Source organism: Sander vitreus, chromosome 5, assembly GCF_031162955.1.
Source record: "Sander vitreus isolate 19-12246 chromosome 5, sanVit1, whole genome shotgun sequence".
NCBI classification, from domain to species: Eukaryota; Metazoa; Chordata; class Actinopteri; order Perciformes; family Percidae; genus Sander; species Sander vitreus.
In genome coordinates this window covers 21009068-21034487 of record NC_135859.1, presented here as the reverse complement: position 1 = coordinate 21034487, position 25420 = coordinate 21009068, and the positions used below count along the sequence as shown (strand labels likewise).

At 41.2% G+C, this 25420-nt stretch overlaps 2 protein-coding genes across 9 annotated transcripts in view; both read right to left on the bottom strand.

The window, feature by feature from the left end:
* aopep (aminopeptidase O (putative)) overlaps positions 1–16423 on the bottom strand; it is a 71124-nt gene extending 54701 nt beyond the window's left edge. For 2 of the 7 annotated variants that reach the window (XM_078250950.1, XM_078250951.1), the window contains exons 1-6: positions 15764–16325; positions 13788–14644; positions 13062–13231; positions 12371–12623; positions 11308–11521; positions 10665–10786 (exon numbers count right to left, since the gene is read on the bottom strand). In XM_078250950.1, coding sequence (XP_078107076.1) covers positions 10665–10786; positions 11308–11521; positions 12371–12623; positions 13062–13231; positions 13788–14602 — 1574 coding nt within the window. In that variant the 5' untranslated portion in view covers positions 14603–14644; positions 15764–16325. The other 5 variants (XM_078250945.1, XM_078250949.1, XM_078250948.1 and 2 more) reach the window with 5 other exon arrangements.
* Positions 16424–17937: 1514 nt separating this feature from the next.
* dock8 (dedicator of cytokinesis 8) overlaps positions 17938–25420 on the bottom strand; it is a 62879-nt gene continuing 55396 nt past the window's right edge. For both annotated transcript variants that reach the window (XM_078250942.1, XM_078250943.1), the window contains 7 exons: positions 25026–25160; positions 24414–24500; positions 23743–23979; positions 23503–23646; positions 22277–22383; positions 19342–19512; positions 17938–18363 (listed from right to left, as the gene is read on the bottom strand). In XM_078250942.1, the coding sequence (XP_078107068.1) occupies positions 18312–18363; positions 19342–19512; positions 22277–22383; positions 23503–23646; positions 23743–23979; positions 24414–24500; positions 25026–25160 (933 nt within the window). In that variant the 3' untranslated portion in view covers positions 17938–18311. The remainder of the gene's footprint in view (positions 18364–19341; positions 19513–22276; positions 22384–23502; positions 23647–23742; positions 23980–24413; positions 24501–25025; positions 25161–25420) is intronic.

The following is a 25420-nucleotide window of genomic DNA, read 5'->3' as shown; positions in this document are numbered from 1 at the left end:
ACAACACAGCAGAGCATCACAGGCACAAACATGCATATGTCTGTGCACATGCCCCCCCACACACACACAAAAACACACACACACACACACACACTTTCAGCAAATTTACTTTGAATCCGTATCAGCTGGGAAGTGATAGCAGATGTCTGATCCATCTGATCTCTTAACAGTAAAACAATCCACAGTGCAGTTTGTTCTGTGTTTAGTACAGAGTCCAAAAACTGATGTCACCCCAGAGGAATGTTCTTGTGTGTGTGTGTGTGTGTGTGTGTGTGTGTGTGTGTGTGTGTGTGTGTGTGTGTGTGTGTGTGTGTGTGTGTGTGTGTGTGTGTGTGTGTGTGTGCATGCGTAGAATGATGGAGCACAGATTTAAAACACTATGGAGACTTATTTTTCTATAACGATGATCTCTCTTTCTGTGGTCTATTCGGGCATATCGCCGACATATTGGAGACCAAACAACGAGAAATTTACGTTAATGGCACCACGGGAAACACTGACTCCTCCAAGAGGAAGAAGAAGAAGAAGAAATCTACATTTGTACTGACCCAAAGACAAAAAATATCACAATGAAAGTCCTATATCAAATGTTTCACAGTCCTATACTGTCTTAATACAATAATACAAAGGCATCCACAATGTTTCAATGAGTGCTAATGCAGTGCAGTATGAGTTCATCTGGCTACAATAAGCCTAAGGGAGGTGTCGACATGACATTTATGTGACATAACCCACATTCCTGTATCAGTGCAGCTATTTGCATGCAAACTCCATCACTCATCACACAGCACTCAGAACCCTCTTCTGGCTTCTACTAACGCCTCAATGAAAAAGACAGGACCAATCTATTTCACAGGATTATAATTTGAGTCGTTTTCTTGCCTGTAGGGTAATAAATAGACTAATTATTTTCTCTCTTATGTAACGTGAGAGAATGAGACAGTGAGGATATGGAAAGTGAGACCGCTCAGTACTGCGAGGCTATATAAGAAGTGTTTGACAGAATGGAAAGATGGATGAAGGCGAGATCGAAGTTAAATTAGCCAGTGAGCAGAGCTGTCTCCAATACAGAGGTTTCAGGCTGCCACCTGGCTGGGCTGCCTGCCTGTCAGACAAAAACCTGCAGCTGATGAATATAGCGTGGGTTGAAGGTATTTGATAAGTACTATTGCAACAACACACTTAAACAATATCACAATAGATAATTACTGGAAAAAAAAACAAATTCTGGTACAAGAACAATCAACAGGTATTAACACGAGGAGGAATGCAGCCCAGACAATGTGACTGTAAAGTAGAATGCTTCAAAGATGAGACGGCAATATTCTTTATTTTTCTTATGATAACAAAGTCCATGAAAATGACACAAATTTAAACCTCATGGTGGCACTAGAGAAAAAGGGGATCACCAACATCATTAGGATTAAGTGTCTAGTCAGATTTTGAAATGTTTAATAGGATAAATAAAAAACTTTGATCTGCTGGTGGCCATAGGCGTGGGAACTAGGGGTGCTGGAGGTGCTGCAGCACCCCCCGTTGGCAAACTGCGATGACAATAAAATGATAGCTTATAAATATCTCTGGTTGTTGTTTCTGTTCCACGACATTTTGTATGTCATGTTTGGGGTGTGGGATGAAGAGAGGGATAATTTTAGTAATTATTGTATCAGCTCTACATCCACAAACAAGAGGGCTTTTCACCGAGGTGGAACCAAGGGGGTAAGCCTCTCCCCGGAACGCATAGCTCCTATGGCGCCATTTTGATGCTACCAAGCCATCACCTCCCGTTAGCATTCCATTGACTGCCATTCATTTTGGCGCCACTTTGACAGTGAATAACTTTACATCTGAAGCGTTTAAAGACTCTATTTGTCCATTGTTTATTTCTAAAGAAACACGACAATGTATAAAAGGCTCCATTACCTTGTACCTCACGTTATGGCTCCGTAGCAGACGTTTTTGTAAAAATAGGCTAACGATTGTGTCATAACCACGCGACTTACTGTCGCATAGTAGAGGAATTACCGTATAGTACAGGAGAAGATCGCAGGCAGTTTCGACTCACATTAGCTGTTTAAGTTTTATTACTAATTACTAATAATTAGCCTGTGCCTATGTTATCTCCTTACATATACCTACGCTCTCTGTCTCTGTAAGATTGGGAATGATTGAGATTTCTCTTGGCACAGCTACCAGAAGACTTACAACTTTCAGACAGGTTGCTCACGTCACATTTACGTCGTCTCTCTCAGTTGGAGGCTGCGCAGTAACGCTCAGCCATCACCGGAAAAGTGCTTCTAATATCCTTTACTGGTCTCGGTCCAGAGCAACGGGATCTGTTGGTCCATTTTACATATGTCTATGGGTGGAACAGCTGATCCACTTGTGCCTCTGTTTACCAGTGTCTATGGCTGGCTCCGAAAGGTCTTTCTCAGTTCTTCGCTACCTGAAAACCTGGTTCCATAGCACTATCACTCAGAGTAGACACACATGGCACTGCTTCACGTCCACAAAGACATTTTGGATGATCTGGATATTCAGGGTCTCATGGCAGAGTTTATCAGCCAAACTCCAGAGCGCAAATCTACGTTTGGTGTACCGAAATCATTGTAAGGTAGAGACACGGTGTCTAACATCTCTGCGTCTTTTTCCTGCCGCCGTGCAGGCCCAGATGGTAGCCTATATTTAGCCTAGTATGATTGTGATTTATGTATGCCTATTATAAAGAAACAAATAGTCTGTAATTTCTTAGAATTTGTCACCTACTCTACAGAAAGATTTTGAATAGTCTGTTAATTTGTGGCACTTGGGCCTTTTTTTGGCCATTATGCGGTTTATGAACACTTAATCTACTTGTGGTTGTTTTAAAATAAACATACATTGTCATCTAGACTAGTCACTGAATGTCTGTATTGGTGGATTGACCCTCAACATACAGAATGACACTGCCATCCATAGAGCCATGCCGCTAGTGTGGCTAAAAACAGCCTACTGCAACAGCAACTGGTAGACTAGCATGGAGCACAGTTCTCTCCCCAAGGCCAAAAGCAAACCTAGACATTGGAAGCATTACCACCGAGCATTTCACAGCACTTTGTTTCAAATATCTCATTTTGGCCGGTTCAGCGCAGAGGTCCCACAGACATTAAGCGGCCTGGCTTTGCACAGACAAATGAAATTACTCCCAGCCTCTAGGTTCCACTATCACACACACGCCCCAGGTTGCACACCAAAAGCAGCAGCAGCGTCCCCTATGCCATACAATAGACCCATCCATCACTCCAGGGAATGGGTCCTGTGGACTCATCCATTAGTTAGTAGAATGGGTGTGCAGTGACAAGCCTGTCTTGCCACAGCCTCTAATCCAGAGTTACTGCACAGTGCGTCTATGTTGCTGTTAAATGTAGTATTATATGCCAGCTGTTGCCAGCAGGTTCACATTTGAGGGCAGTTCAAAGCAACACTCACCAACAACTGATGACAATGGAAGCATATACAGTACAAATGGCACCTGGGAAAAAACAGCACATGCGACAATGGGTGTAATTTTGAGCAATACATCTGGTCATAAATATAAAATTCAAAAACTACCATGAATAAAATGTTTTCTGATTATTCCTGAGGAGAAATACCTGAATGTCAAAAAGTACAGTATAACTCTGTCCTGTCAAGCTGTGGAAGAGTTAAAGATGGCTCCTTCAGTTGTGAGAAGGTACTGTAGGAGAGCAGGTAAACCTATACTGCAGATAGAGAAGGGAAGTTGAGAGGCCCAAGATAACTAGAAAGGAATGTTCCTGTAATAACAAAACACTCACTAAACTGGACCCTGCTATCTTCATTACGAGCACAGAGGAAGGTCTGACCAAGAAAGAGAGTCGAGGAAGCAAGAAGAGATGTATAGAGAAGGCCAAATCTTGTGGGGTTTGAAGCTGTCCCATGTGTGTTCAGCAGGAGGTGAGCAGAGGAACAAGGGGAACTGTATAGAAAAAGAAATAAAGCTCATCTAAATCTTAACTACTTGCAATCACTTTAAAAGTGTGCACCGGACACCTCTCCTTCTGTCCAGGTGCAGGCATGCAGAGATGCCTTTTCAACTCGCCAGGCTCTTTTGTGTGGCTACAGAAGAGAGGGAGATCCACTCAAGGTAGGAAGAAAGAAACACATCATCCTTGACTATTTGATTAACAGCTGTCTCCCGTGCCAAAATGTTCGACCCCCCACATCCCGCCCACCCCACCCTGAACTGCCTCCTGAAAGAGCAGGTCTGTGTCGCACACTTCTAGGGTTACTTCACAGATCAAACTGGAGAGGAGAGCAGAAAGGCAAGAAATCCACTGAGAGATCAGATGGAAGAGGGGAGGACAAGCAGTGGGAGGACTGGGAAAGAAATGGAGTAAGGAGGAACAGAGAAAAAGAGGACGAAATAGGTCAATAAGGAGGCAGGAGGTGCAATTCAGTAAGGGTGCAAAGTGATGGGAAATCATGGCCAATGAGGCAAAAGAGTGAGACTAATGTTAGAAACTGGGGCAGGTTAAGATTAACATCTAATCTTTTTAATTTGCATTTTGTGGTCTGCTGTTATATTTCATTTACTTACCATTTAAGATGATAGCAACCAACCATGCCTTTCCTCAAAGTGAATGATCTTTCCTTAATCAGCTTTATCTTTTAAATGCTGGTGGTTTTGCATGATTCATCCCATTATTACTGACCACTTTGTAAAGTATGCAAGTTTTTAGATTTATTTATTTAAACGATCAGTGTCCAGTCATTTCAGTATGCCATGAAAAATAGCTTGCAGAAATTTAGAAATTATAATCCATTAAGGTTAGTGTCTCATTGCAAATTAAGTTATTAGTACAGTGGTTAAGAGTTGAGTCGGCTGCCATCAAATTCATTTGCTTTGTTTTTGGAAAAACAAGCTGATAAGACTAACAATTAGCATACATGTAGGTTGTGAAGACTATAATGTGAATTTGGTTGGTTTCTTGCATCAAAAAGGTTGCTGTTTGGAAGCAAGTTTGAAATAAATACTCTCTAGCAGCTGCATAACTATGTAGGAATGATGTAATATTGTCACAACAATTTCTACGGACATTAATAAAACCCAATATCTCAAAAAACTTGTGGTATGCTTTGGGAAATGGTCGGCAGTAATGTGAAGAATATGTGATTTCTAGTTATTGGGTTGAAACATGCAAAAACACTGGTCTGGTCCTATTAAAGATGAAAAAGAACTCAGGTGGTACACTAAAGAGCTCCAGGGCAACGGGGGATTATCCTGCAGGGTACTAACTCCCCCTGGCACTCCAGCTCCCTACTTCCTCCCAACAAGGACCAATGGCCAATGTAACGTCCTACTAGCCCATAAACAAACAATGCAGTCAACTGAAGTCAGGCTGAAAATCCTCCAGTGCCACTTAGAGAGGTCAAGAGGTATACACCAGTCATAACTTTTACCTAGTGCCTGTGACAGTTATATGGCTGCCTAGTTTGGCTGTGCTGCAAAAGGAACAAGCAGTTTAACTACTTGATCCTTTTTCTCCCCATTTCTTCGGGCAGCCACCCCCGAGGAGAGAGTTGCGTAAAAGGAATATAACGAAACAAGAGAATGAGAAATGTAATACAAGGGAAACTTATGTGTATACAGTAGTTGGAGAAAACTATTTTGGCAATAAACGTGTTTGAAAGAAGTCTGTTTGTGTAATGTGTTTGTGTTATTCTAATTGAAAACAACCGCGATAATGAAGGAAGCTGGTAATAAAAGTGCAATGAGACGTGTTGAGAGAGATATTTTCAAGTACATATGAGTGTGGGTTTATCAGAGCCTGCCATCAAGGGGTGTGGGGCGGCCCTTCTTTCCTTTGTCACAAAAAATCCAAACAGCAACAACTAAGGATTACGCATTAATCTGGCTTTATTACAGCTAAAACATAAGGATAACCCGTCTAAAATATGTTAACTTGTGTTATTGTGTTAATTTCCCCACCAGAGAAAAACAACAGACAACAGGCAATGACAAATGATCTGTTCAGCATTCCTCTAACGTCATGCCATCCCTCTAAATAAACATCCTTACACCCTTATTTGAACATTTGAACAATGCCAGCATTCATACAAACACAAGCACAGAAATATGTCTGTCTACAGTGAAGCAAAACAAAAGGCCTGTTTCAACCCTTGTGTCATTTCTCAACAAAATGCAGGGAAACCACTGCTCTCTCAAGGACGTCAGACATGTCTTCATTTGGGTACGCTGCAAACACAGTGATCGCTGATTATTCTTACAAGTCCAGCCAGCGCTTTGGGACACACAGACCTCAGCTTCAAAGAGTGAAGAGGAAATGCTGTGCCCTTCCGGTCACTCCCAGTCTGAACCAAATGACGTGGTTGAGATGTGATGAGGAGATTACACATCCAAATAAAAAAAATTAAGAAAAAGAAGCATATGAGCTAAGGCACATACAAACAAAAACACAAATGTTCAACTGCACATTACAACACACTAATTACTAATGTCCGGAAACAGTGGGAGGTCTGACCATGACAGCTCGGAGCAGATTCATTATATTAAAGAGCTTTGGTTTACGACATTCCCATGTCCTTCAATCATTCAGGACAATGAGCTTTTTTATACGGACTGGAAACAGAAGTAACTTTAAGGGATTCCCCAACTGTGCTCACTGGCGGCAACTCTTTCATACTGCGTTTTGTTTCGGCTTATCTCAGACACCTCTTCATCCCTCATCCATACTCCTCTATCAATGTTTAACCATACTGTATTTTTCTTCCGCTCCCTTATCCGCTCTTTAAGGTCTTAAAGGTTTTACTAATACCATGGGCAGAGGACACACAGCAGTGCTTCTACATTCCACTCTCTTAGCCTTTATTGTCATAGGAACAGAAACAAAAAAAACAGAAGGACAACATGAAAGTGTACAGACAAAAAGAAAGAGAAGATATTGTTTGGCATATACTGTACATGTTGCAGGCTAATATGCATCTGATGATAACTTGGACTGCTAAAGAACTCTTGGAGCCAAAGTAGAACACAATAAATATGTTAAAATATAAGAGATTTATGCTCTCATAAAATTGGTTATATGAAATCCTATGGAAGCTGCATTTGTGTGTGTGTGTGTGTGTGTGTGTGTGTGTGTGTGTGTGTGAATTAGTGAATCAGAAAGCTGTGTGGGTGCATTGTACGTGGCACAGCCCTTGAATGCAGACCTGCCCTTACTTGACTCCTTAATCTTCGGTTTCCTGCCCTCCCTCTCCGTATCTCAGAATGAAAACTTCATGCCACTGTGAATCCTCCCCTTTTTTAAATGTTGCCCTCCCTTCTTTGTATCAGACTACAACAGCTTTGTACCTTCTTGCCACAGCTCTCTGTCCTATAGCCCCTCCACTCCTGCTGTTTCCACTGGGGCACTGCACATAAATTGGGCTTGGCTTGGTCCCAAGCACTGGGGCCCACATACCTCACAATCTCTAGATTAAATAGCGCCAGTCTCTGAAGTCCTTCCAGGGGCTAATGGCTTTTGTTGCTGGGAATAATCCACACATCCTCTCCCACATCCTGGGGGTCCGCCGGCCTGCCGTGAACCTTGCCTTTACCCTCTTCATCTCTCTCTCTCTCTCATCTCCATCTCAATCTACGCTTCCATTTTGGTTGACCTCCCTGCTTCCCTATGGCACAACCCTGTGGTTAAGTGGGGAGGCATGCAGGACCGAACCACCCGCACTGAGGGGAGGATGCAGTGAGTTGACATTGGGTTGAGACCCATGCAGAGTTTTATAGGGAGTCAGTGCAGGTGCTGTCTGAAGCTTAATGAAGGCCCTTAATCTCTTCTCTGTCATCTGCAGCTAACTGGGGTCTAAGCAGCCAGGCCAAGAGGGATAAGTGCCTGGGAGCTATCCTCATAAGGAAAAGAAAACATCCGTCAGGCAACAGCCACAGCAGAACAGCCTCTGTGTTAGCACTTGATGTCCGTTCAAAATAAATACAGCAGAGAGACAGATTTCACAAGACGAGGGGAAAGATTTTCTGTAGATCAAAGAGCACTCTGTATTTTGGGTGAAGTAGTCAAAATAAGTATGCAAAGTTGAGAACTAGGTCCAGAGAGTGTCCATTCTGTCACCCTCTGCCCTTCAAATATCTCTGATTGAGACCACTCTTGGCTACAACATCAGAAATTCACACTGAATACATATTCAGGTATGAGCTCATATCCTGTCTGGGGCACTTTTCTCCAGAGAGGCCGACGAAGGAGAGGAAAAAGGCAGACGGAGAGAAAGAGAGACTGTGGTTGCAGACCGCAGACACTGGGATGTTCACTGACCACCCTAATCAGTGTACTTTATCAACACAGTTTATAAGGCCAGACATTGATGGTCTTTATTTTTGCTTCAATTTTCAATTTTAACTCATATTCATATGGCTACTGGCTGGCTTGCACTCATATCTACAGGCATACCATATGCCAGCTGAACGTACCATATTGCAGAGAGAATATAACACTTGATTTCCAGGGAAACTATTACTATTGTAGAATGCTAGAGGCCGGACTGGAGAGTGATCGACCGTACAGAGAAGTGGAGAGGACAGAGAAGAACTGCAAATACAGGGGGCTTGAAGATTTAGGGATATTATGAGGGCAAAGAGAGAGATAGAAAGTCAGGAGATGAAAAGAGAAAGAAGAGACAGTGTAGGGTGAAGAAGAAGTGACAGAAGCAGGACACTACTGATTTTCAGGATAGAATGATTACAGAAAACGGGGGGAGTAAGGTAATAAAAGGGGATAAATATAGAAAAAGAGTGGAGGCGACACGAGCTAAAGAGGGAACAAAGAAATAGTGCAAAGGACAATGAATCTGTCATCCTGTGGTTTTGCGCCCACCCATCTGCCCTCAGACCTCCACTAAAGCTGCACACAAACATACATACATAAATACACATAGGTCTAGTGTGGAGCAGAGAGTCTGCAGACCACCTGAAATCTCTTCTGGTAAAAAAAAAAAAAAGATATAACACAGCAGACTATTGACTGGCTCGCTGAGTCAATGAAGCTGCGCCCAAAGAAGAGGTTAGCCACCTCTCTCATCCAGAGGGCCCAACCCTGGGGTTGGGGTTAGGGCGTCTCTAAAGGTAGGAAAAAATTAATTAATGAAGAAGGAAGAACCATGTTATGTTTGGAGGAAGGGACGGAGAAAATATAGTGTAAACTTGACTGAGAGTGTCAACATCAAAAATGTAAAAACATGTGAGCAGGTTAAGAGAGTTGTGGGAAATCGTAGAAGAAGAAAGATGTTTGGGATGGAAAGGGATGGCGAGTTTTGGAAATGGCATGAAGGAAGGGACGGAATAGAAAAAGTCATGAAAAATAGCAGGTTGATGATGGGACAATGAAAGAAGACAGGGATAGTGGATGGAAAAGGTGTTTAAAGTAGAGGCCTAGTGAAGAGGCCTTTGTCTGCCAACTTTTATCTGTTTACATTTTGTCTGGCTTCAATGTAGCACTGCCTGAGTATTTTAATGCAACTTTTCCTGCTGAAAAAAATATTCAATAGTGGCAGCATTTAGGCTCAAACGCACAACTGAAACACATCCTCTTATTAGCACCCCAGACATGCTAGCAGCTTAAACATCATTGAAGCCAGTGTTGAAAGTGGTTATGATGGGGAGAAATGAGGGATGACAAGTGACTGAACAGCGTTTGGATGGAGTTGGACTCTTTATTTCAACAAAGAATTCCAATGTGGAAGATCTCCATGAAGAAGATTGAGACAGAGTGAGAGGGTCTGGAAATGTGAAGTATGTCATTAATCATGCAACCCAGAAACATTTTACTTGAAAAACCAAACCAGAAGCAGCAGGATAAAGTTGAAAAACAACAAAGTGCTGACGTTGTTGTGGTAAACAACTTGTAAATTATTGTCCAAAAATGGGCCTTAAAAATGACACCAGAATACAAGGGTTGTTGCAGTAACACCTCCATACACCTTAATTGAGCGTTTTAGCATCTTTCAACTCATTATTTTGGTTTTATGGCGTGCAACTTTACTGTTTTGGTTCACTCTCACAGCTCTCGTCAGCATCATTTCTAGACGCAGCAAGCAGCTGTCTCAGCGAACAAAGCTCAAAGAGCCACACAAACTCCCAAGCACCAATCAGCAAACAGACTAATTTAGCTACTAGCGGGTGAACATATCGGAGCATTTAGCAGTTATGAGCCAGATATTTCCCTCTGGAGATGGTGGAGACCAAAACTGAGCAAACAGGAAAATGAATATTGGACTTACAGTAAGTTCATCAGAAAATGAATGATAATGTTGCTCTGTATTTTCTGGATGTGTAAAAAGGCAACTGTTTACCATATTAACTTAAAAGATGATAATTGGTCAGTAATGTGCTCAAAAGTTGTTTCTTGCTAGACCCCAAGTTTTAAAAACCCATAGCAGAATTGTAATTCTTTAGCGTTAATTCCTTGAACACCTCATACACAAAATACCTCTTAAAGTTATCTACTTCACACTAATTTTAAACGTATGAGCCAGTTCAACTCGTTTTCTCTGTCTTCCTAACTTCCTTACCCTTTGCTCTTTCCAGTATTTTGCCCAATTCACACCTTCCACCATTCTAACAAAGACCTGGGTGTCATTACCTGGCCATGCCCAGACTGGAGAATCCTGATGGCACGATGAGAACATCAAGGCGAGGAAAGGGGTGAACACCCAGCACGGTGTGGGCTGCAGCCAAACATCGAGGCAACAGCTTGAGGACTCCCTGCAAAGGGAAGGCAACAAGTTTCTCAAAACAACCGACAAATATACAATCAAGTTTTACCTGAAGCAGATGTGTATGTTGATACAGAAGGGAAGGATATAACAATAGTTTGTGAGTACATGTATTTGCTCTTCTACAATATGTGTTGTGTATGTATATGATGGTTATATGTGCTGCAGGTCAGAGGATATCTAGAAGTATCAATTTAGAGGCAAGTGCACTTACTGTTTGTTGTGAATGTTTCGTGACTCATCTGAGGGATCATCTGCTCAAAACTGACAGATGGGCAAAAGCCTTGACTTAATACTTATAAATGTTATTCCTTCATTCATTTAGAGGATGAGGAATGTTTTAAGCAGTCCTCATGGGAATACAGTCTCATACTTTTACCATTCTGTCAAGAGAATGCAGTTGAAAACTGCTGGCATAATGACACAAACATTAACTGATGCTAACTGTCTAATCTAATCATATAAAATATATGTAGCTCATGTTTCAGTGGTTCTTTGTCAAAACTCCACCTGGGCCTTCTGCAGCAAGCAGACGGGGCCAAACACACGGTGTGGAATCACCCGCTGGGACCTAGCCGACTGCTCAGTAAATCGGCAAGGGTAGTCGCCATGGGAACAACAGATGCCATCATCCACCATGCCTGAATAATCAGTTACAGAGAGCCCCTCATCCTCAAGGGAAGAGTAACAGAATGCAGAGTCTGAGCGGGTGGTCTGGTCTCCGCTGTAGCAGATTAAACCGGGGGAGAAAAGTTTAATAATCCAAGGTTAATAACGATGATTTAATGAATTTATTGAAGTAATTGAAATGATATACAGTTGTTGAGTTAGTGAACCAAATATGGCACAATGTGTCCTGTCTCTCTGTGCTAAGCATGGAAATGAAAGCAGTGGAAATATGGAATATATACGTCACAAAGGCAAACCACAGTGATCTCAAAAATATGTAGGTGCCGACATGCAATCTCATTCGCTCTAAATCTAATATCCAGCACTAACTCTATCCTCAGCATCAGAACCATTCCAAAGGTTTTGAGGGCCATCCAAGTTTCCTTCCAGCCATTCACTAAATATAAAGGCCTTCCTTGTAGAGGGATATTCCTGGGGCCTGCAGCAGGCTACAGATGGGCTGCTGCTGGAGGAAAACCATGAGGGGAGGAGGAGGATTACTGGAAACCACTGGCAGACCTGCCAACCTGCTGGCCAGTGGAGAGGGAGACCCCAGCCCAACCCTGCCCTGCCCACAGCAAGCCAGCCCTCTCTAATGCCCCAGGCTGCACTCCATATCCTGTACCTCTACAAAATTCATGTGAGCTTTACTTCTTTTGGTGTCCAAAGATAATTTCTCCTTGGCACTTTACCCAATGTGCTATGGTAGAAGCTGTAATGTACTTGTGAACACAAGCTGATTGAGTGCTGCATCCTATCCATTACACTAACTTCACCTGCACCATTTTTGGTACAGCAAAAAGGAAAGTTTCACCATGGAATGTTGAAAGGCCAGACTTGGCTTAATAACAGTCTGGAAGGAGGAGGACACAAGAAAAGAACACAGGAAAAATAATAAAAATACCTGCCAGTCTTGAGTGAAGAGCCCTTTACTACTTCACTAATGGAGCTTACAAGTCCAGACCTAAGGTCAGCCTCGGTCCATTCCCCAGGCCCAGCCCCGAGTTTGGCGATCTTACTACAATGCGCCCCGGCCCTCACCCCTCTTTTCAATGCTGGGGGAATTTCTGCTGTGACTTGGTGCCAGTGGCCCACTGCCAAGGTGAAGGTGGAGGCAGGCATGGGCATAGTGACGTAGTAATTCCAGATTAAGAAGGCTGCAGAGAGTAGAGCGAGGAGAAGAGAGAAAGGATGAAAATGTCAAAGGTAGGGAAACGGAGAGGATAACAGGCAGATATCATGGTGAGGGAAATTAAATTAAACATGTGGACTGAATTGCCATTTTGTTTCACTTTTTACTATTCAGTCTGATATTGTTTTCATCTTGCATTTTGTTATTTCATCCCAACCAATCCCTATCCCTCATGCCAACCTTTAAAAAGGCACAAAATTACATATTTCCACCTCATTTATTTTACAAAATTATCCGCAAAACAAAATAAATTAGTACCAGTTTATTTTTTTTAAATAAAAGGTGTTGTATGTAGTATGTTGTACAGAATGAAAGCCCTTTGAGGCAAATTGTGATTTTGGGCTATATTAATAAAATCGACTTCTACTGGTTGTCACAAAAGGTTTGTGAAATAACAGCTTACGTGTGTCCCTGTCCTCAATAGGTACAGTCTGCTCCTCCCCACTCATCAAAACCACACACTCACTGGGGGCCCGTACTGTTGCATGCCATGTTGACATGGCAACAGGCGGCTCCTGGCAGGGGAAGAGAGCTCGGTTGTTGATGGGAGAACCAGCAGTGTAAACACACACCCTGGAAGGGTAAACAATGGTAAACTATAAACAACCTTCATTTCAGTGCTCAAAGGATCCACCAAACAGAAACACACACATACATATAAAGCATCTACACACAGAACAGAACATAACAGCCTGAGGCGTGAATTAATGAATCAGTATTATTCTATTCTAACATGGCAAGCTCAGAATATTACACTGTAATCGAGTAGCAGAAATCAGAGCAGACGTGCTGCCAGTTCCCAGTGTTTTATGGAATGTAGCTCAGTCTGTAGGGAGTTGGATTAGGAACCGGAGGGTCGCGGTTCAAGTCCCCATGCAGATCAAAGTATGGTGGTGGACTGGTAGCTGGAGAGATGCCTGGGCACTGCCAAAGTGCTCAGGGGCTCTGTCCATCGACAGCTGCAGTCCCCTCACTCTGACATCTCTCTATTAGTGCATGCATACATGTGTGTGTATTTCAGGCCTGTGTGTAATGTGTATTCTAACAACAGAGTGAAAACATTGTAATTTCCCTTGCGGGATTAATACATTATTATTATTATTATTATTATTATTATCCTTAGACAAACCTGTTGTCCTGGTCTTTGGTCCACCTCACAGAGCCTCCTGTTGGCCTCGTCTCATAGCAGATCCTGAGAGCACGAGGGAACTCCTGAGGTGTCGCGACCCCCTTCTTCCTCACCTGCAGACTCCATCGGTCTCTCTGAAAATGCAGTGAGCTGCCATCCTGAGCCCGATGGGCACGGCTACACAGCAAAAACAGCTGGTGCTTCTGCCTCCATCGGCTAGAGGGCACCGAGATAAGGTTCTGAATAAAGTCTGCTTGTGGGTTCACTGAACTGACATCTGACCTCTCAGATGCAACCGTGGATGACACAGAGGTGACGTCCACCTCTTCCACCTTTGACACATCCAAGTCACAGCAGTCCAGCACTAAGGTGAAATCACCGTCACTGGTGGTTTCCCACGAATGTGAAGACTGAATATTTTCGGTTTCAGCTGCATTCTGCGACCCCACGGCAGACAAAGCCTGAAATCCAGCGCCATCCCTTTCACTAGCACCAAACATCTTCTCCATCCTTGTCGTAGTCCCCCCAAGTCCTTTTGTACCATCCTCCATTGTATCCATATCCCGAGATCTACACACGGACACGTCCCGACTCCCTCCTGCCTCTAGAGTCCTAGCTCCAGGTCCAATGTCATCCTCAGCCTTAGTCCTTAATCCAGAGCAAGGCTCCAGGAACAGAACAACACTACCACTGATGACCTTCCTGTCCAAATGAACAGTCAGGTCCAGCACATAATGTCTGACAAGTATGTGGTTAGTATTGGCTCGGAGCGGAAGGTCATTCGTGTCGGGATTTAGGTCCTTGTCTGGCTCCATGTTACACAAATGGCGTCAAAGTTGAGCAGAGGATGGCTAAATCTAGGAGGCAAGATCAAATATATAACTTTATTTATTTTTTGTTTCCAAGTTTCAAACGTTTTATCTTAAGGTAATTGACAGACTATATTTATGTAAGTTTCAGACAAAACTAATTGATATTATATAGCTTCCTGTGGCAAATGTTTCCATTAGGGGTGCAACCGATCCGATATTAAGATTGGATATAGGTCCCGATATTGACACAATAGCTGGATCGGGGATCGGAAAAATTAACAGATCCACAGGCCGATCCAGTTTTGTTAGTTTTTTTTCCCCTCTGTCGCACGTGTGTCGCATGCTGGAAGAGTTGAGTGTACAAATAAATAAGAATTCAATACATTACATCTATGTTATTTTGTCTTAGTTAGGAAAGTAATGTTTAGTTAGGAATGTCTGGTGCCTTTAGTCTCTTCCACATGGTGGAAGGAAGGTATAAGGTGGAAGGTATACAGTATATTATTAACTCAACAGTATTGGATCGGTATCGGCTATCGACAGATACACAAAGCCCAGGCATCGGTATCGGGACTGAAAAAGTCGGATCGGTGTATCCCTAGTTTCCATACAGGAAAACAGTTTCTTGATCCCATTTTGATCTGTGTTAATGAAGCAGTAATAGCAAAACACCTTAGCCCAGCACTAGGAACAGCTAAAGGTCTGAAGCAGCCAGCCTTTATTAAAGCTCTCCTGCTATATAGATTCTGCTGTCACAATCCTTCCATTTGGCCTGCTTTGGGTATGAAGCAGGCTTGCTAAGACATAAGTGCAATTACCGTTTATAGTAGGAAATCCTTAGACGTTACTGAGTGCAGGAGTACACAGAATTTTGAGCTAACAAAAACAGACAATATCTACAGTCAGCTACAGGAAAAAGCAGAAAATCCATAACATCTCTTATGGTAAGTAATAAATAAGTATGGCTAAAAACATCTGACTTATATGGCCGCTCTGTTTCTAACCATACTCCTAATACTCACTTGTAGAGTAGTGATTATGTTTACTGTATTTCTGCATACTGTTACTATAGAATGGAATAACAAAAGAGTGACTCCAGGAAAAATGTGTCATTATGAGCTTAGTGGAGTAAAGATAGATATTAAATAGAGGTTATGAACTTACTTTGTGAAAAGTTAAACTGACAGGTCAGGGCGCATTCAGTGTCCTTTGCAGGCGAAACAGGTAAGAGCTTGCCTTTTATGCATACTAAAGTCAGAACAGATACAACGTAACGTTACTGTTCCCATCATCAAGGGTTAGCCTTGATCTTTGTTTCCTAATTACAGGGTATAAGGTTACAGAGCTTTCTGTAATGGTTAAGCACCTTGGCACACGTAGCTATATACACATATCGAAGTCGTATATGAGAGGACTAGACGGTGCAGTGAGTAAGACAGCACAAAGACGAGTCATGTTGGTTTAACGTTTGAGTTTTAAACTTCACGGTGGCGTGAAGCTAACTGACAGTATGACACGAGAAAGTTCACGAGTGAGCTCTCTGTCATTCAAAACTCAACGTCCAAAACACGTAGGCTCACTGTATTCCGGGACACTTCCGACAGCGGCAGTGCTGCCATTAATCACTAGCAGCTAACGGTGTTTTTTCACAAAATGTCAAAAATCAACTGTCAGCATACCACTGTCTGGGATTCACAAGTACGTGCTTTACTTGGTGTAAATGAAATCTACAACAAACCTGTGTCCGTCACGTCGAAGTCGAGCGGCGATGACGTCATATTTACGCGACAGCAGACGATTGTAGTTTCCTTTCTTTAACTGTCTATGGTAGTCTCCTCCCCCCCCCCGCCCCCCAAGTTCTTCCCGCCTTTGTGGTTTCTATACTCAGTTTATCCAAGATTTATGTGGAAAAAAACCTTTAGCGGATTTTTACCAGAGATACATTTTACTTATCAATAAGAAGTCGAATAAACTGTCTCACAGTAGCCTATTGAAAAAATCCCCAATAAAATGGATAGGCCTATAGTTTATTTTTAGTTTGTTTATTTATTTAAAAATAAATAAACTTACAGTACCGTACCATTTCAGAAAACTGTAAGCCTAACATGTGAATGCAATTAATGAATAACAACCATACTGATGGCATATTGATGACTTGAATCTGCTAAAGTCTGCGAATAGTGTCAATTTATCAATTCCCAGTAATCAGGTTATACAGCCCTGTAACAATATTAATAGTACATCTTTTTAAGGCCATTTCTTGAAAGTAAAAGTTAAAAAAAATAGTCACTAAACACAGTGATGACAAATGTGTATATATTAAGTTTTATTCACTTGCTTCAACATCATTGTATGCATGACAAGTAGGCCTACAAATGCCACATTTAATAAAATGGACAAATGCTGTCTCCAGTGATTGAATGACATATGCAGTAAACATATAATTCACACTGCAAAGCACAGCTGTGTGAAGTGACTTTTACAAATTTCTAGTTAAGTATCTCAACTCCTAAGTAAATAAGGTAAGAATTAAATTTGGCACTGTGTGTATCGTAGGACGTGGACTATTTACAAACAGGTACTGAAACTACTGGAACAGACACTGATATTGTTACAGTACACTCGCTGTATCACTGAATCCTGCCTACTGAATAATATTTCCAATTAATATCATTATTGCTATTATTTATCTTATTTATCTAAAAATTCATTTCCATAAAATAAAATGCAAAATAGTTTTTCATATCTTTGTAAACATCTTTGTAACTGTCTGATGTAATATCTATACTATATATAAAATGTGGATTTAGAGATTAGCAGTGTGTAATTTAGAGCCTCAGATAAGTCTATCTGCCTCCTGTGTTATTACATCAGATAACTCTCAATAAGTTAACACTTCCATTAGCTACATAGCCAGGTGCTGTATGCCCAACAGTATTAAGACAAAGAATGGCCTTAAGAGCTCACACAGGAAATTGTGTCAATTTTTCCAGTGCACACATCCATCCATACTCTTGCTGCTCTAACTGGCACATTTCATGCATAGACGCCTGGAGTGGAATTTCAAATGCCTTTTAGCACATAACAGAATCATTTATCATCACTGAGTACAAAGTGACTTCAGTATGGCACCAACATATTCTACTCCAAACATTATCTAAATAAACACACATCCATTCACACATTTATATACACATACACACAGGGCAGGAGCATAATTGGCACACATACAGGCCCTGGGCCAGCAAGGACCTTTAAAGAGGAACTCTAGTCTGCCGCTTTACCAACCCAGAGGAATGTTTGCAGCATTATTAGGACTTGCAGTTATCTATAAAAGAGGAATCAACAGAGCCAAAGCATCTGAAGATTTTACAGTGAAATGCTCAATAAGCTACACTTTGCTTGAGATTCCCACTTCCATATTTGTATGTGCTAACTCTCCTCTCGCCTCCTGTAACAAACAACCTTGACATCATAAAAGTGGATGTACAGTAGCCATTAATAAACACAGCTGGGCTGTTGGGGAACTGTAAGTCATCCATTGTGGACACAATGTACTGCTCCAGTGCAGAGGGGTGCAAGGGTATCATCAGCAGTTCCTTTCATTGTTTTTTCTCCTCTTTCATCTTATCTTCTCTTTTTTCCTCTCTCGGTTGTGTGACAGCCTCCCTTTCCTCTCCATAGCGCTCTCTCTCAGGCGAGCCGTGGCATCTCAGGAGTTTTCTTCTTGAGCTCTGCGGAAACTTAGACGTTTGAAGGAATCCCTGTGAGACGGAGAGGAAAATTGGATGAGGGAAGACAGGTAAAAGACAGAAACACAAGATAAGGAATGATGATGAGGAGGAGGAATGGTCAAGTTAAATGTTTCCATGAGCAAGGCACAAAAATAAGATTTTTTGTATCAATTACTCACTCTTCACAGCCTGCAGTGCCATATTTAAAAAGGCAGACTTAGCTCACCCATTAGCTACCCAGGTGTCCAGGCATTTTACATGGTCATACGTGAGAGGATTTAGTGTAGATATTAATGTCATTGCAACTTGGATTATTATTCTTTTTTATTAGAACTAGGCCGATAAATCAGCAGGCTATTATATTGGCGATACTAGCTAATTACAGATGTTTGTATTATACCAATATGCGTTGATATACTGTTTGCATCCCTTTAACTCTTTAAATATCAATATTGCCATTAAACTTAGAAATCCAGTAACAGGGATATATTTTTTATTTCATTAACATTTTCATATTATTTTCCTGGTGTTGATATCGGTCCTCATCCAAGTTAATTCTATCAATAATATGCATCTGATTTTGGAAGCTCTCTTCATATTTCAGAGGCCGAGTAATCAATGGAAAAATCAAAATTTGAGGAAGAAGTATCCCTTTAAAGTACATGCTCACCCCTCAGAGATGGAAATACATTGCTACAAGATGTATCAAGATTACTATGTTCAATCATAAAAGCCCTTAGAGAGCAATCGGTCTTTACTAACACATGGGTGTGATGTGGCCGTGGCATTTGGTTCAACACTCAATCTGTGTACTGTGGCTCTGGTTCAGCTATCAATATTTGTAGAGGTGACACGGACAGTGTGAATGGATATCTGCTCAATTCCATTTGTTCTCACTTTCCTTTGGGTTCAGCAATCGCACAGAGTGATGAAAAGATCAATGATATATGCTTTTTTTTCATCACTGTCAAAACAGTATTGGCTGTTTGACTTGGTGGGTCTGTTTACCTTTTCTCCAGTCGAGGCCTGATGATGGGTTTATAGAGCTCAGGGATCTTCCTCTCCAGCATGGGCCTCAGGCTCTCTCTCAGACGGTTGTAGTTCTTCTTCAGCTCCTGCTGGTACTCTTTCTGGTCCAATGTGATCAGGTGCTTATTCTTCTCAACTGCCTCACCACACCTACAGGACAGAGAGCAGAGTAGGATAGAATCATTCATCATTTTATAATTTATTTTTCTTAAATGACATTGCATGAGATAGGGGGGAAAAAAAGTTCAATCTACTCCTTGACCTTTTTAATGCAATAACTCAAACTTAAAAGCAGCTTCAACAATGATTCTGTGCAAACCAATCTTGCAGTAATCCCCTCTGTCCTCAAGACTTCAGAAATATATTGCACTTTTTCATGCGAACAACATCCTTTAACTACTTGACATAAATTGGACTCCTTTGCATGCCAGAGCTTTAAATTTGAGTTAACAATGTACTTGACTGGAAGGAACTCCTATATTAGATCTTTCTAAGTACCTCAGCTAGAATGTGAGCTAAACTGTAAATGACCCACAAGGCTGTTGCAAAACACAGTTAAAAAGGGCAGCAGAGGTAAATTTCCAAATCTCAAATGACCAACAAATAAAAATGCTATTCTCCCTTATGCCTTATGGTAAAGGGGAGCACCACAAGATCCATCTGAGCACAACTAAGAGCAGAGGGTAGGTTTGGGGTCTCTCCGCAGTCCTTTATCATGACATGTATAATGGCCAACATACAGAGCAGTCTGCAGGAAATAAGAGACTGGGATGATTGCAAACACATGTCTGAGTTTATCTCTTAGCTTTTAAAGAGGGGATGGAAACAACAATGTCGTGTAAATACGCAGGGTAATGAGCATTAAGGACAGTTTACAAGAGTCAAGGATTTTCCAAGCCATAAAGACATCTACTTATATGTAGCTATTCATCTATCTGACTGCTTGGTTTAACATTTTTAAATGAATTCTCTTGATGTATCTACACTATTTAATATAAATATATAAAATCTTCATTTTGACTAATTAAGAGTGTTGTCTTTAGTATATGGAAGGCTCTTTTTGTATTTGCAACATCACTCAGGTTTTCTGAGCTGACTTTAAAAAAAACTACAATGGTCAGCTTTGTCTGTAATCCAAATTGGGGGGGCACATTGCAGGCAAATGTATTGACTTTCATTTTTCAAGAGAGAAGTACAGTAGAGGACTTCCCTCTTGACTTTAATACAGTTTTTCTTGAAGGGGTGTTGGTTGCTGCATAGTTGTTGTTTTTTGCTTTGCTTTTACATTTGTTTTTACTTTAGAAAACTGTATCTCAATTTATCACTTGAATGATGTCCTTTTATACCTGAATAAAAAAAAAAAACATTTGTTAGGACTCCAAACAACTTAGTCTTTTCCAAATTGTGTTTTAACAATCAAACAGAATTTCTTAATAGCTTTATTTGCTTTAAAGCTTATCTGCCCCTGAACTAGGGCTGGGTGATCCATTTTAGGTGGAATCGTATCATGACAATATAAAACTGTGTCATAGTTTAACAAAATGTAGTTGTCAAAATTAATGATTCCAGGCTAATCATAATTAAAAGTCAACAAAATAAGTTATTAGGTTTTAATTTCACATGTGATTAGAGATGTATATAATATCATGCATAAAAGGAGAACACAGTTCATTGAATAGAACATCAAATTTGCAAAGATGTTGCATACATTTGCAATATTGTGATACATAACTATATCAAAAGATATTCTTACTATTGTGATGTTGCTGCAGCTATATCATGTGGCCCTACCCTGAACAGTACAGTGCATCCTTTAACATTAATGATTAAGCAGTTAAAAAGCAGTAATGAGTTGCACAGCAGGTGAAATGTTTGAGTGTGAGGCCTGATGTCTCAGGGAGACATACTGTATGGAATAGATATTTAATTCTGTGGGGAAAAAGATGACCAACTTAAAAAAAAAATGTTTTCTTTAGTGGATTTTTTAGAACGCCACTGGAACATTGGCATATAAAGGGTCCAGCGCCAGCTTGCCCAGATTTAGGATAGAAAATAAACCTTTACAAAATGACAGTAAATATTTGCCAACCTGCTTGTAGCAATCAATGCAGCTGGAATTTGACATGAGGGTTAGAAAATGAAAACCATCTTTTGGAGGCAAACTGCAAATGCCCGCGAGATGAAAGCACACATATACGAACACATTCGGCACACATGCCTGCACAAAAGACACACGTCTCCTGCACAAAATCATCATATCCTCAGACACATTGCTGTGGGTAGGGTGGTTTTAAATTATCTTCTGAATATTCAAAATGTAATGAAACTCTTGGGAACAATAAACCTTTGCAATTCAAGAAGAAAAAGCACTCTGTGATATTATGAGGAAAAATATTTTCCACTGTCATATGGGAAATGAAAAAAATATCCCCTGTCACAATTGGTTATATTATTCCACACTCCTCCTACTGTACCTGCTTGGTTTCTCTAACTATCATCTGTTGTGCATTTTAGTGCCGATTATCACTTCCATCTCTGCATCTTGAATGGCACTCTGCCTAAACAGCAGGATATCAGTCTCCATCAGTCACAGTTGTCTACAGTTCTCTTTATCTTCCTACACTGACACCGGCAATGATGTATAGATAGAGCATCCTGAAGAAGACTTTCAGTCATTCAAGTCATGTCTCACAAAGATACTGAATTTTCCACTCAGAAATCACTTTGAAGAATAGTTCTATACTTCCACCTACTGAGCCAGTGTCAGCCTCTGGTAACAATAAGGGAAAGCAGAAATTAAATAGTTGGTCACCATGAAATTTCTTTTTGGATTTCTCTGGTGTTTTTCATCACTTTTGCATGACTTTAGTGCAGTGTGTAGTCACTAGGTGGTGTTTCTTTGATCGTATCTTACCTCATTATAAACTCTTTGAAACACAAGCGCAGTTTGTTGTGGTGACGGAAGAGCTTCGGGTCCGCTGGGATCTCATTCAGGAAGACCTGGGCTACCTCCAATGGGCCCTAATAACAGAGGACGGGAAAGGGGGAGAGGGACAAAAACAAAGAGACAGAGTTAGAGAGACAAAGAAAGAGAAAGCAAAAACAAAGTGGAGGAAGGAAAGAGAGGAAGCGTTTGAGAGTGTATGAACAAAGGAGGGATGAGAATGCCCCTCATTCAGACAGGGGGGAATTACTTCCTAACTGAATGCCTAATGCATACCCGTGATGCTGAACTAGAACATGAGGAAGATATCACATCAGAGAAGGAGCCATGATTAGCCTCCTGCATGGCTAATGTCACCGCTAACCCTGCATACACCCACCAGTTGGCTCCCATTTGCCCGGTATGAGATCTTGTTATCCTTACTTATATTCATCATAAAACCACAGCACGCTCGCGCAGTGCCTGTATCACGACAGGCACTGTTAAACAGCTCTGATTAGCATCATAAACGCATTGGGCCTGGGCCTCAGTCCTTGGTCTGAGCTGCGGACCCACACACAGAAACCCAGCCTCCTGTGCTGATTACAGTCAAGAGTTATATGTTTACGGAGCTGCTGAGCATTAGCGTTATGTATACAACCATCAGGTCGAAGCGAGGGACCTGTCAGATTAGACGCTGGAAGATAAAGCATAGGGGGAGGGAGTGGAGACACTGTAGCTAGCTTCATCATTACTCCAACATTCACCAGGCTGGCAGGACCTGGAAGCTATCAGATCAAAGAGACCTCCGGTTCAGCATGCCGTGCAGCAAGGGACATGAAAGGAAAGAAGGGCCATGAATTGACGTTTTAACTAAATCAGGGGAAAAGCAAAGGAAGGATTAGGGTTGTGGATGGGGTGAAGGCTTTGATGATCACTGTCATGTCTCCCACCTGCACTCTGTGACTACAATGGAAACTGTCAATGTGATAAGATAAATAGAGGTAAATTATTCTGGTTTATTTTCCCCTGCACATTAAGAAGGAACACTCAGGGGACAAAAGGGCTATGTATGATACAAAGAGCAATCATTTTGGGAAAACCGCCATCATTTGGTTAAGCATGAAGTAAGTGATCATTTCAGCTTAAATAGGAGCAGACAGACGGCAGTGTAAAATAGAAGCAGTGCCTTCACAAAAAATTTGCAATGCTCGTACCTGGTTAACAGTGGCTCCCACAGAGCCTTGTAGCAGCATCTGCAACATTTTAGCATCAGGCTGTTCTCTATGTGTGGCAACTGCTAGCTCTTTAGTCTTCTTCTGCATGTCCTCTATGGCCACCTCAATAGGAGTCAGGTCAAACTGGAAACATAAGTAATATTGTACAAATTCACTGCTGCAATCACCAAAATGTCTTAAAAACTGCTAGATGTTCTACACCACAAATTTGACACTTACCTCCTCTTTCTGGATGACGTTGATGCGAGTCTTGACGTAGGGGAAGGCATGCATGGTGGTGAGGATGGTCTTCCTCTTGTACTGCTCGTAGAGTTCCCCCCGCGGCCGCCCGCTCTTGGTGAAGGGCGTGGTGTACATGAAGCGCCTCAGGTTGAAGTTCTTCTCAAAGTTTGTCAGCCGGTCTTTCATCTCATAGTCATCGAAAAAGGGCTCCACATAAGTGATCTGGATATATGCCTGGAGAGGTGTGGTAGTTTACGGTTTACTGACAGTTTTTCAATATATGCCACAAAGCGAGACAAAAATGAAAATACCCCTTGCACACAATCAGTTTTTTTTTGTTTCTGCATACATCTAAATGTGTGCATGTCTACTTTAAGAAATACAGTAAATTACACTGCACCTGTATTTAAGATGATATATTACATGTCTAGGCATTTGTTGAATATGCTTCTGCTTTATACCTACTACTAAACATACTCTTAACAGTAACTTGGTTTTGTGTTTAATAAAAAAGAACCAGAATTTACTATTTTCTTATTCATCAAATGTTATTAGTAGCATAACATTACTCTTTGGTAATGCAAAGTTTGCTAAATTTAACCAGAGGGATCATTAATATTGTTGTAACATGTAGGGGCAATCAGTGGTGTGACACTACAGTCACCTACCTTGCTGGGGTTGAGTTGTTTTCTGTCCACTGGTGTAGAGTCCTTGATCATCACCAATGCATCTCCAAAACACTGACTGTAGAAGTTCTAGGAGTGGGGGAAATTGTGTAGTTAGTATACAGTATTGTTCATAATATAGTCTGTCATGAGTTTAATGCAAATATCATACATATGTCGTTGGTTAATTTCTGCCTTTTTGCACACATAAAAAGTAAACAATTAAGTATTTTCTATTCTATTATATTATATTGCCATGTAAGGCTTTTCATTTAAGAATACAGTATTACTCAAAAGCATTAAATAACTTGATTGACTGACTTAATTGATTAAGGTGAGGCTGAAATTTCTGTATACTTCATAACATTATTTCTCCTTTAAGGCATGAATGCCCAATTTTCTCAGCTTTTCTAAAAACTTACTAAAAACAGATGGTTGATTGTACATCTTGCCTTCAGTCATTCTGTTCAACTCAAAGTCTCTCAGTCATTATCAGATTCTACCGGTCCAGCCAGGCACCACCTTTTCACTCCACCTCAATTACACATTAATTCACAACATGCATATCAGTGCCCGCACATGCACACGCACACGCACACGCACACGCACACACACCTCCAGCCTGTGTGATATCTCAGGCAGATGTGTGATTGCTGGCTCCTTGTAAATGAATTCCCGTTCGTCCAGGTCGCCGAACTTGGCCCCATAAAAACCCACCCGGAAATAGGTTCCAAACATCCTCTTATGACCCTGCAGGACAACAAAGAGAAGATTTTATATCACTCTCTAATTGGTATTATATCAGTAACATATTCTTTCTCATTATGTTAATAGCCTTTTATGGGGTCTTTATTGTAAAGAACACTTTGAAGAGTTTAGTTTAAAAATGTATATGCCTGTAAACCATCTGAAAAATCTTATTGTTGAGCACAACAATAATGCTAATTGTCCTTTTCAAGGATGTTAGTTATCCAAAATCATTCTAAAGGAACAGTAGATTATATTATATA